Source organism: Strigops habroptila, chromosome 20 (assembly GCF_004027225.2).
Source record: "Strigops habroptila isolate Jane chromosome 20, bStrHab1.2.pri, whole genome shotgun sequence".
Classification (NCBI taxonomy): domain Eukaryota; kingdom Metazoa; phylum Chordata; class Aves; order Psittaciformes; family Psittacidae; genus Strigops; species Strigops habroptila.
In genome coordinates, this window is record NC_044296.2 from 875,541 (window position 1) to 896,807 (window position 21,267).

At 56.0% G+C, this 21,267-nt stretch overlaps 2 protein-coding genes across 3 annotated transcripts in view; both read left to right on the forward strand.

Moving 5' to 3' along the window:
- ELL (elongation factor for RNA polymerase II) overlaps positions 1–12,620 on the forward strand; it is a 51,328-nt gene extending 38,708 nt beyond the window's left edge. Inside the window, exons 8-12 of one of the 2 annotated variants that reach the window (XM_030509494.1) lie at positions 2,014–2,481; positions 5,415–5,503; positions 7,416–7,587; positions 8,454–8,498; positions 9,400–12,620. In XM_030509494.1, the coding sequence (XP_030365354.1) occupies positions 2,014–2,481; positions 5,415–5,503; positions 7,416–7,587; positions 8,454–8,498; positions 9,400–9,504 (879 nt within the window). In that variant the 3' untranslated portion in view covers positions 9,505–12,620. Of the gene's footprint in view, positions 1–2,013; positions 2,510–5,414; positions 5,504–7,415; positions 7,588–8,453; positions 8,499–9,399 lie in introns of both variants that reach the window. The other variant, XM_030509493.1, reaches the window with a different exon arrangement.
- A 4,436-nt stretch (positions 12,621–17,056) lies between these two features.
- On the forward strand, positions 17,057–21,148 carry ISYNA1 (inositol-3-phosphate synthase 1). The gene is made up of 11 exons (XM_030509621.1): positions 17,057–17,192; positions 17,744–17,868; positions 18,116–18,277; positions 18,475–18,604; positions 18,679–18,872; positions 19,004–19,153; positions 19,230–19,445; positions 19,522–19,686; positions 19,759–19,872; positions 19,952–20,169; positions 20,746–21,148. The coding sequence occupies exons 2-11, from the start codon at positions 17,755–17,757 to the stop codon at positions 20,957–20,959; spliced, it is 1,677 nt and encodes a 558-aa protein (XP_030365481.1). The 5' UTR covers positions 17,057–17,192; positions 17,744–17,754; the 3' UTR covers positions 20,960–21,148.
- The last annotated feature ends 119 nt before the right edge of the window (positions 21,149–21,267 follow it).

Sequence of the window (21,267 nt, forward strand, 5' to 3'; positions counted from 1 at the left end):
GAATAGAAACGTTTGCAGCAGTGGTTCTAACATGGCTCGTGTCAGGCAGCAAACCACAGCCAGCTTCTTACTGTAAGCATTCACGTCATAGAGCTTTGATACTCCATAGCTGTAGTTTCTGTTTAGGGAAGGGGGTGTCTGCTGCTGGCTGCAGTCCCAGCACAGGATTGGGATTTGGTAGTCTGGAACGTGGAATATTTTGGGAAAGTTCAGCTATGGAATGTAGGCAAAGCAAAGATTGGTGTGGTAGTTCTAAAGAAGCAGGGCAGGTATCACAGGCACGTTCCACCTCATAACCAAAGAGGTGAAGTTAGTGAAGCTGGTATTGGCTGCGTTTAGAGACAGGAGAGTAGGAGATGGGAGTTCTTAGAGCTGTAGTCAAAGGGATGGCCCCTCCTTTGGGAGATGGACACTGTTGTGCTGGGAAGGCAGCTGGGGAGGTTGCAGAGCCGGTTGGACGCGCTGTCCCTGCCCCTTGAGCCCTGTGGCAGCGTGAGCAGCTCCTCTGTGTAATCACTGTGATGGGTGGGAAGGATTCGTGCTGCCGAGCTTGGCCTGAGACCCCGCTGAGCAAAGAGCAATAGTAATGGGGCGAAAGGAGCGGGTTGGTGGTTCCCTGAGGGAGCAGCCGTGTTCCATCTGGTTATTCTTCCCTGTGAGGGTGCTGAGGCGCTGGCACAGGGTGCCCAGAGAAGCTGTGGCTGCCCCATCCCTGGCAGTGTTCAAGGCCACGTTGGACACAGGGGCTTGGAGCAACCTGCTCCAGTGGAAGGTGTCCCTGCCCGTGGCAGGGGGTTGGAACTGGATGAGCTTTAAGGTCCCTTCCAACACAAACCTTTCCATGATCCAGCTGCACTTCTGTGACAGGACAAACTTTCCATTTGCAAACACATCACAGTCCTGCCTGAGACATAAAGGAAACAATAAAATAGCCAAAAGAAATAACCAAACTATCGCTTGTTTTCCTCTGGGCACTAAATAATCTCTGCTCAGAGTTCCTGCTGCCCCATGCTGCCAGGCAGGCACCCACCGCTGCGCTCATGGCTCTCCAAGGTAATTTTGGCTGGCTCAGGCTGGCCTGAGCCCAGTAGCTGTAGGTCTGGCTCTGCATTGAGCTCTGCTTCCTGCTGATGGATGGACGGGTTCTTGCACAGCGCAGCTTCCCCAGGCCAACCCGCAGTCTGTAAGCAAAGGTATTGGCACATGGAGCTTCTCCAGGTGGGGCAGATGGGGACAGTTGGGATCTGCTGCTCTCTCTACTTCTTCTTTCAAAAGGGGGTACTTTGGGTCATGTTGGCTTCTGAAACTGCTGCAAATGTCCTTTTTTGCCTTAAATTCTGAGAACTTCACAGTTGATGCTCTTACATCTTCCGGGCAGTGCCTCTTCCTTGAGAAGAGGAAGAAGTGGTATTGCTGGGTAAAACTGACCACAGAGCTGGTAAGATCAGTTGGGAATAAAATGAAGAACTTGCAAATCCCTCCCTGCTCCAGAGGTCTGGGCACATCCTTCCTTCGCAGGGACTTGGAGAGGCTTTGAGTGTCGTGCCGTGGCTGGGTGGGTTTGTAGTTGTTTCTGTTCTCTGCTCAGTGGCTGGCACACAAGGGGAGGGCAAAGGACAGGGGTTACTTCTAAAGGGCTGGATTTGCAGTCAGATGCTACGAGAGCAGGCTGGGTTGCACAGCCTGTGTATGACCAGTGCAGGAGATCAGTCATGGCTCATGTGATGGGGAGGGTTCTATAAGCTCTTCCACCAAGCCACGGGCTCCAGAGCGGCTTTTCAGGAAGGGGCTTGGGATGCATCAGCTTCTGTAGGAGCCGGTGGTGCTGGAGCCTGTGTCCAGGCCCAGCCTCCGAGCTGGGACACTCGCTGGCAGCTCTCGCTGATGGCACAGCTCTTTCTCTGCGGATACTCCTTGGTTCTCTGGTTGTGCACCACCACCTAGTGGTAACAGCACCCCAGAGCCTGGCCTCGGGACGTCAAGATGACTTTAATTTCCCTTTTTCTTCCCCAGAAACGATCCCAGCCTCTGGAGTTCATCGACCCCCTGGCCAACAAAAAGCCCAGGATCTCGCATTTAGCTCACAGGACTCAACCCACGTTCAACGGGAAGCTGAGCTCCTCCAACGGGAAGGATGCGCCTGCTCCGGCGCTGCCGCCGGCGCTCCCGGAGGCCGTGAGCTCCAGCTCCAGCCTCCCGGTGCTGGAGCTGCCCAGGCCTCACGATCCCCTTTCGGATGTCAGCAATGACCTGGCTCACAACGGCAGAGACTGTGAGAACCCGGAGCCGGCTGACAGACTGACTCACCCCCTGCCAACAGACTGTCCCCAGACGAGCAAACACAACTGCAGCTCGTATGTAAAAACCAAGAAGAAATCCAAAAAGCACAAAGATAAGGAGAAGGAGAGGAAGGAGAAGAAAAATGAAGAGAAATGCAAAGAGGAGAAGCAGAACTGTGAAGTAATTAAAAATGCTGACTTAGTTAGTGTTCCCCAGGAACAGGTCACAGGTACGTGCGCTCCGAGAGGTGCTCCTCTACAGCCCGTGCTGAGATAAGGTTGGGATCAGCTCTGTGTGGTTTGTGCTCGGGATCTATTTGGGGAAAGAGGTTGTGTGTCCACTGGCAGCGAGTGTGCGAGTGAAACACCATCACTGCCCCTACCTACAACCCAACAAATGTGCTTCCTCTCAGAAGGGGATATCAGGTTTTTCCTGTCTAACCTTTCGTGCTGTTTGGAACTGCCTCAGAGCGTGTCATGTTTCTCCTTGTTAAATTAAAAGCTGTATGAATATATGGGATGAAAGGCAGGCATCAGGATGTGTTGGTTGGAGAAGCAGTGCTGCCTGGTTCCTTACGGCTTGTCTTTGGTGTTCTGATGACTCTTGTATTGATTTTTAACTCGGTGATGAAAAGTTAGTCACGAAAGCTTTTGATGTTGGATACAGCAGAAGTGACAGCTAAGTCCTGTGATAAATGTTGTTAAAGCAGTACACAACCAGCTCTTCCAGGCTAAAAGAGCTTCCTTGTTGTAGCCCATTACTACTCTCAATCTCTTTCTTTGAGGACTAACACAGCAGTCAATCTCTTGCCCCTTGAGATGCAATGAAAATGTTTTCTACCAAACCAGCCTATTTCTAAGTCAGTTCTGCATAGTCTTAGAGCAGAGAATACATGTTGGCTAATCCAGTCCATTGCCTTGCCTGCTGCTTTCATGTTTCCTGCTGTTTCACTGGGCTTTGTTAGACTCCCAGAGCAGTTCCCCACAGCCCCTGGGAATATCACAGTCCTGATCTGATGTTAAATGTCTTTTTGCATCCATCTTGTTTCCCTTTCCCCTGTTACTGCTTTCGAAGTTCCTCTTCATGCTTGGTGCATGGAAATTAGCCCATCTTGGCTCACAAAGGAAAGTAACTTCAAATGGAAACTGATTTGTTTAATTCCTGGGAAGGGAGAGCTTTGTGGGACATTGGGGTTAGTATCTTCTTAGCTCTCACCTTCCCCACAGTCTTCGTAGCACCTACAAAATGCGATTGCTCACTGGTGATTCTTAGTGACAGTCTGTAGTTGTGAGCATCTGCAGAACCACACTCTTTAGACACAACTTCTGCTTTGCTCTTCCTTTTGTCTCAATCCTGGTGATAATCTGTGAGTGTTGTTTTTCTTTTCCATGTACCTCGTGTCTGGAACGGTGGTGGAGATGCACACACGCCTTCTCTCTGTAGATGGGTATCTTTATCAGTGCTTCTTTACACCAGAATGCCCTGAATTCTTTGGGAAGTTGCTGGCCCTTTACCACCTTTTCTGCTTCACAACTCTTTGTTAATGAGCAGGAGTTGGGGTTGATTCCTGCTGCACGCTGGTGGATGGGACGTAACAAATCCGAGCTGGATTTGGGAGCGAGCATAAACAGGATGTGGTCAGTGAGTGGCTGCTTGGATCTCGTACTGCCAGCTCGCATCTCGGCTGGGATCCCTTCCTTCATGCGGATAACGTGGGCCTAACCCTGCTCCTTCTCCCTGCAGCCAGGAGCTGGCGCCTTCTCCAAGCACCCCCTGGGCCAGGGGCTGCAGGGAAGCGGAGTTTCCGCTGGGAGCTTTGTTCAGGAGGCTCTGGAGGGACCTTTAGGCTCCTTTCAGCAGTCAGTAGGTGGCACTCACAGGCAAAATAAACCTTTTAAACCTCCTTTTTCTCCCTTTCTCCTCCACGACCTTCCTTACCCGTGTTCCGGCTCTTCCTTACCCACGTTCTGCATCTTTCACCCTGGTGGTCAGGTAAGGATGAAAGCAGAATTGGCTGCAGTAGGAATTTGAGGCTGGGCTGTTTAGAATGACACTGGGGTTTCTGCCATTCTTCCATTCTCTTCAGGAAAGCCTTTCCATGGAAATTCAGGGAAAAATCAGCGTTTAAAAAGCTATAATTAGGCTGTTGCTTTTGCATGCCTGGCTTTATTCCTTGGGTGCTTCATGCTCCCTACAGTTCCTCTGGGTAATGACCCTACAGTGGGAGTGTAGGTGAGTGCAGGGATGGTTTAGGCATGGGGCTTACACCTCCCTTTCCTGTGCATCTGGGGAAGTTGTGCAGTCAAGGTTCTGCTTACTCAAAGTAACAGACTTGGAAAGAAGAAATACCCTTCTGCAAAGCACTTGAGTTAAATCCTTTGCAGCCTTCTCCACTCGCCTCTTATTTTGCTGCCCGCTCATGGATGCAGTTGACTTTCTCCTTAGGACTTGAAGTCTCATACACAGCTGATGAGAAATAGCACTTTTCAAACTTGTATTCAAACTTTCTTCCTCCAGACTAATAATGCAGTGTCTGGATTGTGTTGAGGGATGGGGCTGGGTTTAGGCTCACGTTCAGAATCCTCTTCCTCCTGAGGTCTTTGGTCCATTCACTTAAGCTTTGCTTGATTCATGTTTCTTCAACTTCAGAGAGCAGAGAGCACTTGGATTTGCCTACAGGACAGGTGAGGAAAGAGCTGCCTGCCTTAGAAACCTCTCTGCTGTACCCTATGTGAGTCTGGAGCATTAACAGGAGGAATCTGAACCTGTGTATTAGTAGTAGGGATCTACATAGTGTGTAATCAGGAAAAAAGTACCTGCACCTTGCTCAGCTCATAAACCCATTGTGCACTTTAGCAGTGGTGGTGTCACTTCTCCCCCCCTGCACACAGGGTTTATAACAACAAAACTCAGGGTTTTGCTGCTCAGTGCATTGGCTGGTGTCGATGTTGTTTTGCTGACAATGTCCAGAGAAGCCTCGAAGTTTCAGCCACCTTCTTGTGGCTCTTCTGTTGGTCAGTTCAAAGCAAAGCAGAAATCCTTTAGAGCGTGATAAACTGCATATTGCAGCTGAGGTTATGAATGGGAAGTTGAACTATACAGAGCTTTGAAGTGTAAGACTGTCTATAAACAAGTTTTCCTTTTTTTTTTCCCCAGGTTTAAATGGAACATGCAATAATTCTAGTGTACCAACATCAACTTCAGAAATGCCAGATTATTTATTGTAAGTATGTTTCTCAGTTGTTTCATCACTCTGGGATCATGGTTCAAGCTAAAAATCACAATACGGGGGGATCTGTGTTAGACTTCATTGTTTCTTGATAGAACTTTAAGGTGGGCTTAAAGAAAAGGAGTAAATGCACCTTTGTAGGTAGTTCCTGAGGCTAAACTTGGTCTCAGATCTGTTCTTTACCTCCTTGTGGAGCTCAAGGTTATCTTCCTATAAACTGGTTGTTAGAGTACTTCAAGAAACATCCCATAGCCTTGAAGGGGTTTGGAAGGATTAAACATCTCCAGGTTACAGGTGGGAACTTTGGGAGGAAATGATCCGCTTTAATGTTATGGAAGACAGAGCGAGACAGGATTTTGAGAGGGTTGGCTCATTCCTCCCCTGTTCAGAGCCAAGATCATCTCCATAAACCAGTGAAACACTCTTCACGGCAAGGTTACAACCTGTGGGTTGGGATGGGAGTTATTTCACCTCTTGACTTCTTAATCAGATCCCCTTGAGGTTAGTTAAACAATACACTCGTCTGCTGGAGCTCAAAAACCTGCATAAACCCAAACCTGTTACAGACAAAGCTCCAGTGGTGAGGAGGTGAAGCTGTGGGTGACATTCCCTTGGGCGCCTCTCAGCCCGGATTTTTAATGCCATCTCTCGGGGAAGAGATGGAAGAGAAGGAGGTAGAGGAGGCCTCCATCCCCTCCGCTCTGCAGGAGCAGTCACTGGGGCTGACTGGAGGGTACATGGGGTTCCTGTATGGTTGCACAACTTTGGTTTGCTGGTCAAACAACCACTTGGAGGTGACATTTCCAATACCATTCAGAAGACCGGTAGTATTTTCTTGCAACAGATGTGCAGATCCCTCCCATAGGGGGATATTACAGCTCCTAGGTCCACCTCCAAAGGAATAGCGTGGGGTTTATGGACTCCTATAGGGTCTGTTGTCTCAGCTTTTGGTGCCATCTGGCTGGTTTGATGGTCAGCTTCTTAAATTGTAAGAGCTGTCACTGCTGTCTTCATCATGGAGGCTTGTGTTCATGTGCTTCCATGGAGTACCGTGGCCAGCTCTGGGGTCCCCAGCACAAGAAGGACGTAGGCAGAGATGGAGCCAGGCTGAGAGAGCTGGGCTTGTTCAGCCTAAGTCCCAGCTTGATACCAAGTTAGCTTATATGAGTTCATGCACCAGGCTGGCACTGCTGCAGACAGAGTGAGGTGGCACATTAGAGTCGTCACGTACAAAAACCTGGGTTTTCCCATCAGAGAGGACTGGCTGCTGGGCCTTCCACAGCATTCCAGGTTTAATGGCTTTTTGTTGTGCTGAAGAACTTTCAAAGGGCCTCAGAGGCGCATCTGTTAAACAAGAGCTCTTGTGTTCAGTTCACGTTGGGTATCTTCAGAAGGTAGAGGAGATACAGTCAGTCTGTTCAGCGTGGCTGCTCGTCGTGTGCTTGCCACATAATCTTACTGTGAACATTTTGCAATGATAGCTGAAAGCTTTTTGTGTTCCTTTAAAGACTCTTAACGCTGGAAACATCGTATTCCTGCTGTTCCAATGTCTGGCACAGATGCAGAACTCCATGTTCTGCAGGACAGCGGGAGTTAGAAAAGCTGTAGCAGTGCTATCTGAACGTCCTCCTCCACCCTCAGCTGCTCCCAGGCTTTGCTGTACCTGCGAGTTCCACACTATCTGGTATAGATAGGAGATTTGCGGAGCAAACACTGTCTTGTTCTCCACAGAGGTCAAGGCAATAATCCTGACGATTACCTTCACGCCACTGTAATGCAAATTGAAGAGGCTGTGTTTTGTTTTCCAATGCAGTCACCTGATGGACTGAACCTGGGCTGGGCATTGCAGTATTCACACTGTGAGAGAAGCTTTCCTAAGCCAATAACTCTCTTCTTCTTCCTGCAGAAAATACGCAGCCATTTCCTCTTCGGAGCAGCGTCAGAGTTACAAGAACGACTTCAATGCAGAGTACAGCGAGTACAGAGACTTGCACGCCCGGATAGAGCGGATAACGCGGCGCTTCACGCAGCTGGATGCCAAGCTGAAGCAGCTCCTGCAGGGCACTGAGGAATACAAGGTAGAAGCAGCAAGGTCTCTTTGGAAAAGCCACTTCTGCCAAGTGGCAACGCTGCCACTCGGTGCAGTCGCTGTGGATGGGGGGCTCTTGGGGCTGGGTTGGTGGCTGCAGAACGTGCGGGCAGCTGACAGCTCTGAGGAGTGTTTTTAAAACAGCTCTGTGTTCTTTCGGTTTCAGGCTGGAGCACACATCATGGTACTTGTTGACAAGGAAAGGCCTCAGTGAGACAATTGGTGTCTTTAGCCAAAAGCTGCTGGAAGCTATTAGTGTATCCCAGCCAGAAAACTCATACTTGCACATATGGTAGCATATCGAGGCTGGAAGGGGAGTTAGCACGGGGTCATCTGTTGCTCTGGAATCTTTGATCTTAATAATGGAGTATTATTTGACTTGTCAGGCTGATTTTGAAAGAGCTTTAGCTATTCATTATCTTGAGAAAGTTAAGTCTCACTGAGTATAATAAACAGATTTTTACAGAGCACCTATTGTGCTAAAGCCCTTTTCCTCCCTCAAACATCCATCCCCTCTCTGAGAAGTTCAGTGGCTCCTCACTGAATTATCTTTCTATCTTGGGGAAAAAGGAGTTTGGAGTTTTGGGAGGCAACATCAGTTATCCTGCAACCCAGGTGCCTGTTACAGGCAGTTTCCATGGCTGGGGAATGGGGTCTGATCCTTCCAGTACTTCTGGTGTCAGCACCAGGATAGTCATGGAGTCAGCGAGGTGTCAGATCTCATGGCAGGGAGTAGATTTGGGTCGTTATTTAGAGGAAACGTGGACATTGAGCCATCAGGGAATGGCACCAACTGCAGTAGGGTGCAGGACTGATGGCTCTTTGGAAAGTAATCAGCTCTCTTTTCCTTTTTAGACCATCCATGATCAAATTTTACAGGAATATCGGAAAATTAAAAAGGTAGGTAAAAACAGCCACAAAAAGAAAAGGCTTTTGGGTGGTGCCTCTGGTGTGACTGAAAGAGCTGGGCACTTGCCAAGTGAAAATCCCAGTTCTGAAGCATTCTAGCAGATCTTTGTTCAGCTTGAGCCTGTCCCAAAAGTGGTCTTTTCCTGGATCAGAAAGGGTCTGGGGGGAGCTGGGGCTGCTCTGGGATCCTGGGAAGCATTCAGCCTTGTTAGTGGCGTGCCAGCACAAGAATGAATCTGTTAAATCAGCGCCTTTATCCCATCGAGTGAAAGAGCAGCCTGTATTTCAGAAGGCACGGGCTGAGTGATAACAGGATTCAACAGGATCCTCCAGGTCTTGGGGTCTGCTGGTATATGGGGAATGAGCTGAGGGATCGCTTGGGTACATAGCCCCCTGCGGGGCTTTTTGGTGCATGCATAATACTTCCCATCTCTGGATCTGTATCTAAAGCATCCATACACCGGGGTGGTTTGTTTTCTTTTCAATCTGTGGATACAGAGCCCTGTTCTCCCGAGGGATTTAGGAGCTTGTTGAAGAGATTCCCTGTGTGTTGCAAGTCCCTCTTTGTTGTGAAGCTCCCAGGCTTGCACATCTCGCTCTGACGTGGGGCAGAGGGCAGGTGATGCCTCCTGGACGCTGAAGTGTGTCCAGGTCAGGCTGAGCCCTGTGAGGAGGCTCCTGGAGCTGGATACTCAGGAAAAGGGATTTTGTTCTTTGCCTTGTTCGGCCAGAGTAGGTTCATTTTAAAGAGACATCTACTCCTCCAGCTAGAAAAGCTTCATTCCTTGGTCAGATATTGATGCTCTGAGGTCTGGTGGCCTTGGTTCAGCATAGGTGTCACTGAGTTGGGAAGAACTGCCTCCCATCACCGCGTTTTCATTTCTCTTTACAGACTAACCCCAATTACAGCCAAGAGAAGAACCGCTGCGAATACCTCCACAACAAACTGGCTCATATTAAGAAACTGATAGCAGAGTATGACCAGCAGCAGTTTTAGCTGGCACTGATCTGGACTGGGGAGGGCAAAATAAAAGTCACCCGGACGTTACGTTACGTTCCCTTTCGTACAACTAGATTCCTTTCAGAGACGAGTGTTAATTCCTCCTGGTTGAAGTTGGAGCTGACTTGCGATGATGCTGAAGCTGCCCGAGCCACGTCGGAGCTGGGTTGCAAACCCAGTGCCTGGCATGGGCCTGTTGGGTTTTAGCCTCTCTGAATGTTGGAATGTAACAAATGACAAAACAAAAAAACACACAAAAAATACCCCACCCCCTCTGCTTATTTGAAGCCAGCGTTTGACACTTAAGGGAAAACTGACCTAAAGTGACCGAAGCTCCCAAAGGTCAAGAATCAGTAGTTTTCATGGATTAAAGTTTGGCATGAAGTGTAATTCCCCTGGCCCAGCTCCACTGGGTTACAGTAAATTGTCCTTCAAATGGTGAGGAACTGGAATGCTGCTAGGTGACCTCCTGCTCTGGCACCTGCGACTGTTCATATGCAAGCTGTCTGCTCCACATGGCACCGCGTTAAATACACCACGTACCCAGAGCTCTCGTTGTTTGGTCCTGCTTTTGTCATCTCCGGTGTGTTGCTCTCTTGAGGTGGTTGTGGCAGGAGGAGGGGATCAGCCCCCGGGATGTGCCCCGAGGCCTCGTGCGAGTCAGGGGTGGATCCCTGCTGTGTAAATCACAGCCCCTTTTTCCTGGTCTCCGCTGGTGTGTCTGGAAGCAGCAGGTGGAAGTGTCTTGCTGTGGCCCCCCCAGCATGCGCGGGCCAGTGCCTGCATTAACCTTCACGTCCCAGGGCTGGGAAGAGCGAGACCTGTCTTTGCCTTTTATAACTTTATACCAAGGCAGCCAATTTTATTAATTGCTGATGAGACTTTGGTCTATTTTTGTATAAAAAAAAAGGACAAAAAGAGCATCTTTTTCTAAATCTGTGCCTCCCTTTTCCTTTCAGGACGAGTGTTTCAGACCCTTTTCCTCTCTTCCAACCACAGTATTACTGAAGCTTATCGGATAGTTTCCCAGAGAAGTTATCACCTGTACTGACCCATCAGAGCAGAGGAGGTGGGGGGGGAGGGGGACACGATGCTTTCTCCTTCTGGTTTATGTGTCTTTCCAAAGAAGCAGCAGCAGAAAATCACCCTCAGAACAGACACCAGAGCATGAGAGAAGTAAGGTAGCACTTTCCCATGCGGGTCACTTCCACTCTCGTTCTCTATCAGCCAGCTTCTGGTGCAGTCTTTCTTCTTGATTTTTGTGGTTTTGTTTTTGGACTTGAAGGGAACATTTTGAAGAGTATGGCCAGGGTGTGAGAAACACTCCAAAAAGCACAAAGGTGGCCTTTAACTCTGCTATTTCTTTCTCTCCCCTCTCCCCTTTTAATCCTGCCAGCCTGTGTGATTTGACTTCTTCCCACTTCCGTTTATCTCAGAGTAAAGGATTCCTTTCCCGTGGCATCTCCTTCCCTTGGAGGTTGCACTGAAGAGTCTTTCACCCTTTGAAGGAGTGGAATGGCAGTGTTAAGGAGGGAAACAGTTCTTACACAAGGAGTTTTTGGTCCTTTTCCTGCTCCCCCCCCAAAGTGGGTCCATCCGCTGTGTTGAAAACAAGAAGAAATAATTCATAACAATTCCATTCTGGCTGGATGGGGTTTGCTGCATCGTCCGGCCAGAGCCACCGCTTTGCTTTGTCACATGCCGTGCTCTGAGTTTCTCTCCCTGTAGCATCACCTCAGCGCTCTCCAGGACTTTGCCATCCCGTTCTCCAAGCAGAGCCTACGCCTGAGCCCCTGGGGCCGTGGTCCATGGACTTGCACAGCCACCGTGTTCTGCTGGGCTGCAAAACCAAACCCGCTCGGAAGCGGGGCAGTGAAGGAGTGGAGAGAAGAGGTGTGATGCCCAAGGAGCGCTGGGGTGTGCAGGGGGAGCACCCCAAGAGCCTCACTTAGGGAAGTCCCAACGAGCCCCTCTGGGCTCGGGGAATGCTTTGGTCCCATCTCTTCTTCAACTAAAGGCAAGTAGAGGTGAGGGAGATGCTTCTCCTGCAGCTGTACCCATTTGTGCGGCGCTGCCTGCCTCCAGTGCTGCTGCTCATCAGGGAAAACTGGAAAATGCACATTACAGGCAAGGAGCTTTTGTCCAGAAGACTTTGTCCTCCTGCTCGGTGGGGTCGTGCCGTGTGCTCGGGGCACAAGCTTCTTGAGCAGGAAGTGGTGGCTGGTGGCGATGTCCAGGCTCCGGTTCCAGCAGAGCTCCCCGTGCACTGAGGGATCGGGATGCACTGCACAGCCCAGACCTGCGAGCGGTTCCCGTGCGCTGTCCTCGGCAGCGAGGCCCAATTCCTGCTTTTCCCAGCCTGAGCCACGGGGCTTGGGGGGACTTTGATCTCCAAGAGGTGCGTGAGGAGCTCGGGTGGCAGAAGGGGCAGCAGCTACAGCCCCAGGACGAGTCAATCCTTCCATGGAAACACTTCTCCTTCTGATCCTTAATATTTTGAATGGGGTTTTCTTGTTGCTTGGGGGGGGGGGGGGAGGGATAGAGATGGATCTCGATCTTTATACATCTGCTATAAGATATTTTTGCAAACAGAGTTGTATACAGAGATGTATTGTGTACATTGACATGTATATTCTGGAACTTCTAAAATTTGAATATAAAAAAGAAACCCTGAAAATATTTAATGAATATCCAAACTGTGAGACCCAACTAAGCATCCACCACCTTCCTGCTTCCCTTTTCTTTGGACTGTGTTACAGAGTTGTAGTCAAACCTGCCTTTTCCTTTCTTCCTTTTCTTTTTAGAGATGATGAAGCTAGGCAAATTTTGTGCTTTTTGGGTTAAATAGAAACCAGTTGTAGGTGATTAAGTATGATCTTAACTTATTGATACTGTGTTTTCCTTTGTAATATTGTACTGTGGATAAAACTATATTGAGCCATGGAGTTGGAGTTTACAAAAGAGCTTTTCACTTTGCCAAAATGTTACAGTTTAAAGGCAGCATAGTCTTCAGCTTTCCTAATCTTTTCTTAAGAGCTAGTGTCTTTTTTGTACACTGAGAAGCTGAATGCTGATTTTGCAACATATAATAAATTCACTGTATTGGAAAACAAGCAAACAATAAGGTTGTGTCTTTCTTTTCAGTGCTGCTTAACTGTGAGAAAACTCGACAGGGAAAGGTGATAAATGGCTGGCGTGGAGTTGGGAAGCAGGAAGCTTAAAGGAACCGAGGCAGTTGAGGGAGTTGAAGTGTCAGAGCAGTTGGTAAGGAACAGGAGGAAGGTGCTCGCTGGGGGCTGTCTCTCGCCCGGGAAGAGCAATGGGACCTTTCCCCTTTCCAGTGGGATCGGCCTCTCCATCCCATGGCAGGGGCTGGGGTGTTCCTGCTCCAGCCGTGGTCCCTGGAGGCTTGCAGAGAGGCACCGGCCCCTGGTGCCAGTGGTCCAGAGGGAAGTCCTGTGTCAGAGCGGCAGCCTGGAGGGGAGCCGTGGGCAGAGGGGGTGTTGGCAAGCGGGATCCTCACCGCTTCCCTCGGGATGGGCGATGCTGGAGCTCCCTGGGCTATGGCGGCTCTTCCTGGCAGCACGTAGCTCCCGGGGAGCCTCCAGCCCTGGTCCTCAGGTGCCTCCCTCCGGCTCCTGGAGCCGGGTTTGACGCGTGTGCATGCTCTGTTGGGTGAGTCACATCCATGGGGAGCTGGAGCGGGAACGTCGGCGCTGCTGGAGCTGGGCTGGGTGAGCCTGGCACAGCCGCTGCCTCCCACCTCCACCCACAGCCCTGAATCATCCCGCTGCAGCTCGGGATGCAAATAGCAGCTCGGCTGCAGTGAGACGCTGTCCCTTCCTCTGCTGTCACGACGGCTGCTTGCTCGGGTCCCGGCTCTGCTGCTCCTGTGGCTGGAGCATAAAACGACTCCAGAAACTGCTCAGTAGCAAAATACCCTCTGAACAGCTTCTGGTTTCCTTCTGCTTTGGGATCCCCTCCTCTTGACAGGGGATGACAGACCCAGGTTCCCTGGGCTGGAGACCACAAATGCTGGCAGAGGATCTTGCTCCATCCACCCATATGCCCGATGGATGCATTCAGAGCAGGGTTCTGGGTTCTACCTGCAAACAGCAACATCACAGAACCCCAGCCTGGTTTGGGTTGAAGGGACCTTAAAGCTCCTCCAGCTCCAACCCCTGTCACGGGCAGGGACACCTTCCACTAGAGCAGGTTGCTCCAAGCCCCTGTGTCCAACCTTGCCTTGAAAATACAGAGAAGGTGAAAATAATCCATTGAGTGATGTCTTAGGGGTGTCTTGGCTGGTTTTGAAATGGGGTTGGACAGGGAGGTCTCTGCTTGGTCCTGTCTCGGGCTGACGCAGCAGCACGATGTGATGCTCCCCCGGCTGCTGAGGGTTATGGAGCCAGAGCTGACCTGAGCATCAGCTTTTAGTTGGAGATGCTGCTGCTGAGCCCAGGCCCCCTCCTACCACCTTTAATTCCTCACTGGGGTGAGCTTCACCCCTGGGGTGTTCATCGGAGGAAAGGCTGGGTCCTGGGATGGGGCCGCTCACCTCAGAAGGGTCCCTGTCCCTTCCCATCCCAGCTCTCCTGGGGAATTCCTCTGCTCCGGCCGGGGTCACGCTCAGAGCTCATTAACTCGGAGCAGCCCCAGTGGAAATTTACTGGCTGCGTTTGCTGTGCCAGAGCCAGGCGGGATCCGGCGCTGCCGGCACCGGGGACCGCGGCCAGGCCACGGGAGCAGCAGCTCCTGGAGCCTGCGTCCGTGTGTCCCACACCCTGAGCCCGGGGCTCTGCAAGCCAGGTCATAGCTGGGAAAGGTGCCTCTTTGCACAACCTGCCCTTGGCTCGGGGTCAGGCCCGTGTGGGGCAGCAGAGCTGAGCCCGCAGCATCCTCCATCCGCGGAGGGATGCCGGGAGCGCAGCAGAAGCTCCGTGGGGTTTTTCCTTGTGCACCGTTTGCTCCCGGCTTGTTTGCAGGAGGAAGCTCATTAGAATCATTTGTCCTTGCCACGGTCCGATGGAGCTGGTCCCTTTGCCAAGCAGCTGCTGCACTTCCACAGCCCAGCAGGAACACCCGGATCCCTCATCCCTCTGTCCCTTTCCATGCGTGGGTCCGTCCTTGGGCACGTGGAGAGTGATGGCACAGGGGTAGGGAGGGGAGGACGTGGAGCTGCGAGCTGCCAGATAACGAAGGGTCAGAGCCTGGGAATTGCTTTACACAAGGGGAAAAAACCCAACTGTGAACCGAGGTCAGGGAATGCTGTAATGCACAAATGTGGGGCTGCTTGGGTTGGCTTTGGGGAGATAAGGGGGGGTCCTGCCAGTGTCTCCCCCCCACTGAGCCCTTCCCAGCGCACGGAGCATCTCTGCCAGCAGAACCAGGCTCTGAACCTGCTCATGATGAACCACGGGGGAGTTGGTGCTGCCCTGGCTCTCGCAACGGGGGCTTCGTGCTCCGGATGTCCATCCGCTGGGATGGGCTGGGGTGGGCTGGCGGGGGGGGGGCACCATTGCCAGGCGGTCGCTATGGCTCCGCGGCTCCCTGCCAGCCCCCGGGCTCCCGGCCCATGGACGCGTTGGGAGAGCGGGAACAAGGGAGCCCCGCTCATGCGGTGCCGAGCGTGGGAGGAGTGGGAAGGGAGTGTGGGAAGGAACAATGGTGGGAGTTATGGGAGGGGGGCAAAGGGGGGCGGGGGGGGGGGGGGAAGGAAAAGCAGTGGAAAAATACCAGTTGTGGGCCCCTGGCAGCGCTGCCGGACCCCCCCGCCCGGGATTATTGTACAAAGAAATGTTATTTTTGTTTCAATAATTCGCTGAGGCATTGGCATTCCAGCGCGGGGCTCGTTTTGTGCTTCAGCCCGGCACCAAGGGATCATTGTTCCTCCATGGCCAAGGGGCCGGACGCGTTGTCCCCGTGTTCCCCCCTCCCCTCCCTACCCCGGCACCACCGTGGCCGGTGGCAGGTGCCCCCCGGGGGTTGTCCCCGGTTGGGCACGTCCCGCCCGGTGCCAACGCGTCCCCCCCCACCCCCGGGGCCAAGGCGCTGGGTGGCGGCGGGAGCGGAGCCGGCCCCGCCGTGTCCGCGGGGAGCGAGGGTGGGAAGGGGCCGGGTCCGCCCGGGCGTTGCTCCTGCTCCGGGGGTTCCTTTGAAGCCCATTGAAAGGCAGCGGAGCCCCCGGGGGCCGCGGAGCGGGGCCAGACACGGCCCCTCGCTGCTGCGCTGCCCTTTATCCGCAACAGCCCCCCCGGGACCACTTGTGGGATGCAGCCGCCCAGCGACTGGCTGCCCCCCGGCAGCGCTGCCGGGGCTGCGGGTGATGGAGGGGGGACCGGGGGGGGCTGTGCCATGGGATGCCCATGCGGGAATGCAGGGTGCCATCGGCTTTGGGGTGCCCATGTGGGGGTGCAGGGTGCCATCGCCTTTGGGGTGCCCATTGGGGCTGCAGGGTGCCATCGGCTTTGGGGTGCCCATGTGGGGGTGCAGGGTGCCATCGCCTCTGGGGTGCCCATTGGGGCTGCAGGGTGCCATTGCCTTTGGGGTGCCCATTGGGGCTGCAGGGTGCCATCGGCTTTGGGGTGCCCATGTGAGGGTGCAGGGTGCCATCACCTTTGGGGTGCCCATAGGTGCTGCAGGGTGCCATTGCCTTTGGGGTGCCCATGTGGGGGTGCAGGGTGCCATCACATTTGGGGTGCCCATAGGTGCTGCAGGGTGCCATCGCCTTTGGGGTGCCCACGGGGGGCTGCAGGGTGCCATCACATTTGGGGTGCCCATAGGTGCTGCAGGATGCCATCACCTTTGGGGTGCCCATTGGGGCTGCAGGGTGCCATCGCCTTTGGGGTGCCCATGTGAGGGTGCAGGGTGCCATCACCTTTGGGGTGCCCATAGGTCCTGCAGGGTGACATTGCCTTTGGGGTGCCCATGGTGGGGTGCAGGGTGCCATCACATTTGGGGTGCCCATGGGGGGGCTGCAGGCTGCCATCGCCTTTGGGGTGTCCATGGGGGGCTGCAGGGTGCCATCGGCTTTGGGGTGCCCATGGGGGGCTGCAGGGTGCCATCACATTTGGGGTGCCCATAGGTGCTGCAGGGTGCCATCGCCTTTGGAGTGCCCATGGTGGGGTGCAGGGTGCCATCACATTTGGGGTACCCATAAGGGCTGCAAGGTGCCATCGCCTTTGGGGTGTCCATGGGGGGCTGCAGGGTGCCGGTGGGTGCCGGGGCAGCACCGTGGGAGCGGCCCCGCGGGCCGGTGCCCGTGGGAAGTCGCGGGGCTCCGGCAGCGCAGGAAGCCGCCGGCCCCGGGCGCTCAATAGCCGGAAGGCGGCGGCGGGACCCCCCGGTCCCGGTCCCGGCCCGAGTCCCGGCCCCGCCGCCACTTCCCCTTCCCGGGTCAGGGCCCGCTCCCCGCCGCCTCCCGCTCCCGTTACCCCCCTCCAGCCCCGGTAGGGGCCGCCCCACACGTGCCTTGGGGCCGGGACCGGGGGGGGTCCCGGGAAGGGCTGTGGGGGGTGGCGGTGCACGTGCGGGGGGGGTCGCGGGGGCCGGTTGTGGGGGGCGGGTCCGGGGGGGGGGGAGGCGGGTCCTGGGAGCCGATTAAGCGGCGGGAGCCGCGGCGGCCGCAGCCGCGATCGCATCATCCCCCGCGGGGCCCGCACCGGCACCGGCTCCAGCGCGCCCCGGTGAGTGCCCGCGGGGGCGGCCTCGGGAGGACGGGTGGGTCGTGCGGGGAGCGGGAGCGGCCTCGCTCCGTGTCCCCCCGCGCCCCCGGGAGCGGGGCAGCCCCCGGTGCCACCCCGGGGTGCTGGGACACCCTTTGTCCCGTGTCCCCGCTTCCATCTCAGGGTGCAGGAACAGTCCGTGTCCCGCTCTGCCGCTCCAGCGTACAGGGACACCTCCTGTGCCCAGCGATCGTTCCTATTCCCCAGGGAGGGGGCAGCAGGGACACGCTCCTGCCTGCCCCGAGCAGGACGGGGACCCAGCACCCTCCCGCTTGCTGGGGCTCAGTGAGGTCCTGGTGGGTGGTGGGTGATGACTCCCTTGTGTGTTCCCCCCTCCCCGTCCTCCGTGTCCCGGGGGAAGGGGCCGCGGTGGCAGCGGGGCCGGGAGCTGCGGGTGCCACCGGCGGCAGAGCCCGGCCCGGAGTGGGGCCGGAGCGGGGAGGGGGTGTGTGGGGAGGGGTGTCCCGGCGTGCCAGGCCCGCGGGGCTGACACCCATTTCCTCCTATTCCAGCTCCAGGAACAATGGCAGAGACATTCCTTGTGGAGAGCCCCGACGTCACGTACAGCAAAGACTTCATCGAGGCCAAGTACACGTACAGCGCCGTGCACGTCTGCCGCGAGAACGGCGTCACCAAGGTGCGGCGAGGCGGGGGGCTGCAGGGTTTGGGGGGGTCTGGAGGAGGCTTGGGGGGCTGGCAGGATTTTGAGGGGCTGGCAAGGGTTTGGAGGGGCTGGAGGCGGTTTGGGGGGGCTCAGAAGGGGTTTTGGGGGGCTGAAGGGTGTTGGGGGGTCTGTCAGGGTTTGGGCGGGTCTGTCAGGGTTTGGGGGGGGGTCTGGAGGTGAATTGGGGGTCTCCCCATCCCCACGTGTCCCCATCCTGTAGGTGCGTCCATGCTCGACCCGGTTCACGTTCCGCACGGGGCGGCAGGTCCCGCGCCTGGGGGTGATGCTGGTGGGCTGGGGGGGCAACAACGGCACCACGGTGACCGCGGCCGTGCTGGCCAACAGGCTGGGGCTCTCCTGGATGACCAAGACCGGCCGCAAGGTGGGTGTCCCCAGCCAGGACCCAGGATCCTGGCATCCCACAAGGATCAGGACTGGGTCCCTCTGCACCAGGGTCCTGCACGCCAATCCCCTTCCCTGCCCCTGCAGAGCTGGTCTGAAGCCCCAGCACCCTGTTTTGGGGGTGCTGGGGACCCCCTTCCCTGCACCAGCATCTCATCCTCACATTCTCCATCCCAGAAAGCCAACTACTACGGCTCCCTGCTCCAAGCCTCCACCGTCTGCCTGGGCTCTGGCCCCACTGGTGATGTCTATGTGCCTTTCCGGGACCTGCTGCCCATGGTGCACCCCAACGACATCATCTTTGATGGTAGGTGGGATACGGGAAGGGACCCCCCCCTCTGTGGGACACCCTGAGCATTTGGGTCACCCCTTGTCCCCCAGGCTGGGACATCTCGTCGCTGAACCTGGCCGAGGCCATGCGGCGCGCCGAGGTGCTGGACTGGCCGCTGCAGGAGCAGCTCTGGCCCCACATGGAGAAGATGAAGCCCCGACCTTCCATCTACATCCCTGAGTTCATCGCGGCCAACCAGGAGGAGCGAGCGGACAACGTCCTGCGTGGGTCCATGGCTGAGCAGGTCCTGGTGCTGGTGGTGGGGACACAGAGGTGATGGGGGGGGGATGCCACCGCGCTGACATGGTGGGGATGCATGGGCAAGGGAGGGGGAGATGCCCCCGCGTTGACGTGTCCCCATTGTTGGTGTCCCAGGTGGAGCAGATCCGCAGGGACATCCGTGACTTCAAGGAGAGCAGCGGCGTGGACAAAGTCATCGTCCTGTGGACGGCCAACACGGAGCGCTTCTGCGACGTGGTGCCGGGGCTCAACGACACCGCTGACAACCTGCTGCGGGCCATCGAGGTCAGGGGACAGGGATGCTCCGGGGGGGGGTGACACCAGCACCCCGGCGGTGCTGAGCCGCCCCGTGTCCCCGCAGAGAGGCCTGGAGGTGTCCCCGTCCACGCTCTTCGCTGTGGCCAGCATCCTGGAGGGCTGCGCCTACATCAATGGCTCCCCCCAGAACACCTTCGTGCCCGGCGCCGTGGAGTTGGCCACCCAGCGCCGCGTCTTCATCTGCGGCGACGACTTCAAGTCGGGTCAGACCAAGCTGAAGTCGGTGCTCGTCGACTTCCTGGTGGGCGCCGGACTCAAGGTACGTGGGGACAGGGCAGCCCTGGAGGGGGGGACCTGCCTGTGACGGGGGTGACCTGTCCCCACCGCCCGCCCAGACCAAGTCCATCGTGAGCTACAACCACCTGGGGAACAACGACGGGAAGAACCTCTCGGCCCCGCAGCAGTTTCGCTCCAAGGAGATCTCCAAGAGCAATGTGGTGGATGACACGGTCCAGGCCAACCCCATCCTCTACGGCCCTCAGGACAAGCCCGACCACTGCGTGAGTTGGGGGGCAGGACCCACATGATGAGGATGAGGGTGATGCGGTGGTGACGGGGATGTCGCTTCGCAGGTGGTGATCAAGTACGTGCCCTACGTGGGGGACAGCAAACGCGCCCTGGACGAGTACACGTCGGAGATCATGATGGGTGGCACCAACACCATCGTCATCCACAACACGTGTGAGGTGCGTGGGGGGGGGACAGGGGTGTCCCCAAGGGGGTGGCACGTCCCCGTCTCACTTCCCCATCCCGCGGTGCCCGCAGGACTCGCTGCTGGCCAGCCCCATCATCCTGGACCTGGCCATCCTGACGGAGCTGTGCCAGCGCGTCACCTTCTGCACTGAGGCCGACCCCGAGTTCCAGGGCTTCCACAGCGTCCTCTCCATCGTCGCCTTCCTCTGCAAGGCCCCATTGGTGCCCGAGGGCACCCCCGTTGTCAACGCGCTCTTCCGCCAGCGCAGCTGCATCGAGAACATCCTGAGGTACCCGGGGGTCGCCGTCCTCATGGGTGCCACCTCCCGCCTACCCCGTGGTGGCACCCGAGCCTTGCAGAGGTGCTGGTGCTTGATGCCCAACACCAGTGAGTCCCCGTGCCTGTGGGTGCCCAGCACCCATGCATGGGGTGTGCAAAGCCAATTGGGGCCTGGGGTGCCCAACGCTGGTGGGTGGTGCTGGTGCTCAGTGCCACCAGTTGGTCCCAGTAGCCGTCCCCCATGGGTCACAGTGCCCAACGCCAACATGTCCTGGTGTGTGATGCCCAAAGGCGATGATGGTCCCAGTGCCTGAGGTGTTCAGTGCTGGTGATGCCCAACACCAACAGGTCCCAGTGCAGATGGGTCCCTGGTGCCCAGTCTTGGGGTGCCCAATGGGAGATGATCCCAATGCCCGCAGACCCCAGCACCTACTCCCTGGGGTGCCCAGGGGCTCCTGCTGCCCACCATGGTGGGTCCCACTGCCCAACGTGTGGGGTGCCCGATGCCACCACCTCACCCTTCCCTGTTATTGGGTGCCACATCCTTGACCCCCCCCCCCTTTCCCCTTTCCTCCCTCTGTGCCAGGGCCTGCGTGGGGCTGCCCCCCCAGAACCACATGCTGCTGGAGCACAAGATGCAGCGCCCCGCGCCCAGCCCCAAGCGCTCCTGCCCGGGGGGGGCCGCGTGTCCCCTGGCGCCCAAGAAGACCCCCGCAGCACCCACCCAGCTCAACGGGCACCCCTGTGCGCCGCGGCCGGGCCCCCCCCGCACCCCCCTGCACATCGACGGGGCCGACTAATGCCGGGGCCCTTTGAGCAGCTTTCGGGGGGGGGGTGCATTTGGGGGTCGGGGGGGGGGGGGGGGGTGTCCATGCCCTGTGTCCCCCCCCTCGGTGCTCCCCATGCGCTCGGTGCCACCCGGCTCCGATGCCATTGACACTGTGAAGCTTTGAACCCACCAATAAACCCGGACCCCCCCTCACCCCCTCCCCCCCGGTGTTGCCTGGTTCTTGGGGGGACCCCCCCCCCCCCCCCCGAGCAAAACGTTGGCACCTTGTGAAAAAAAATCAAGTGACATTTATTGATGGGGAGGTTGGGTTTGGTTTTT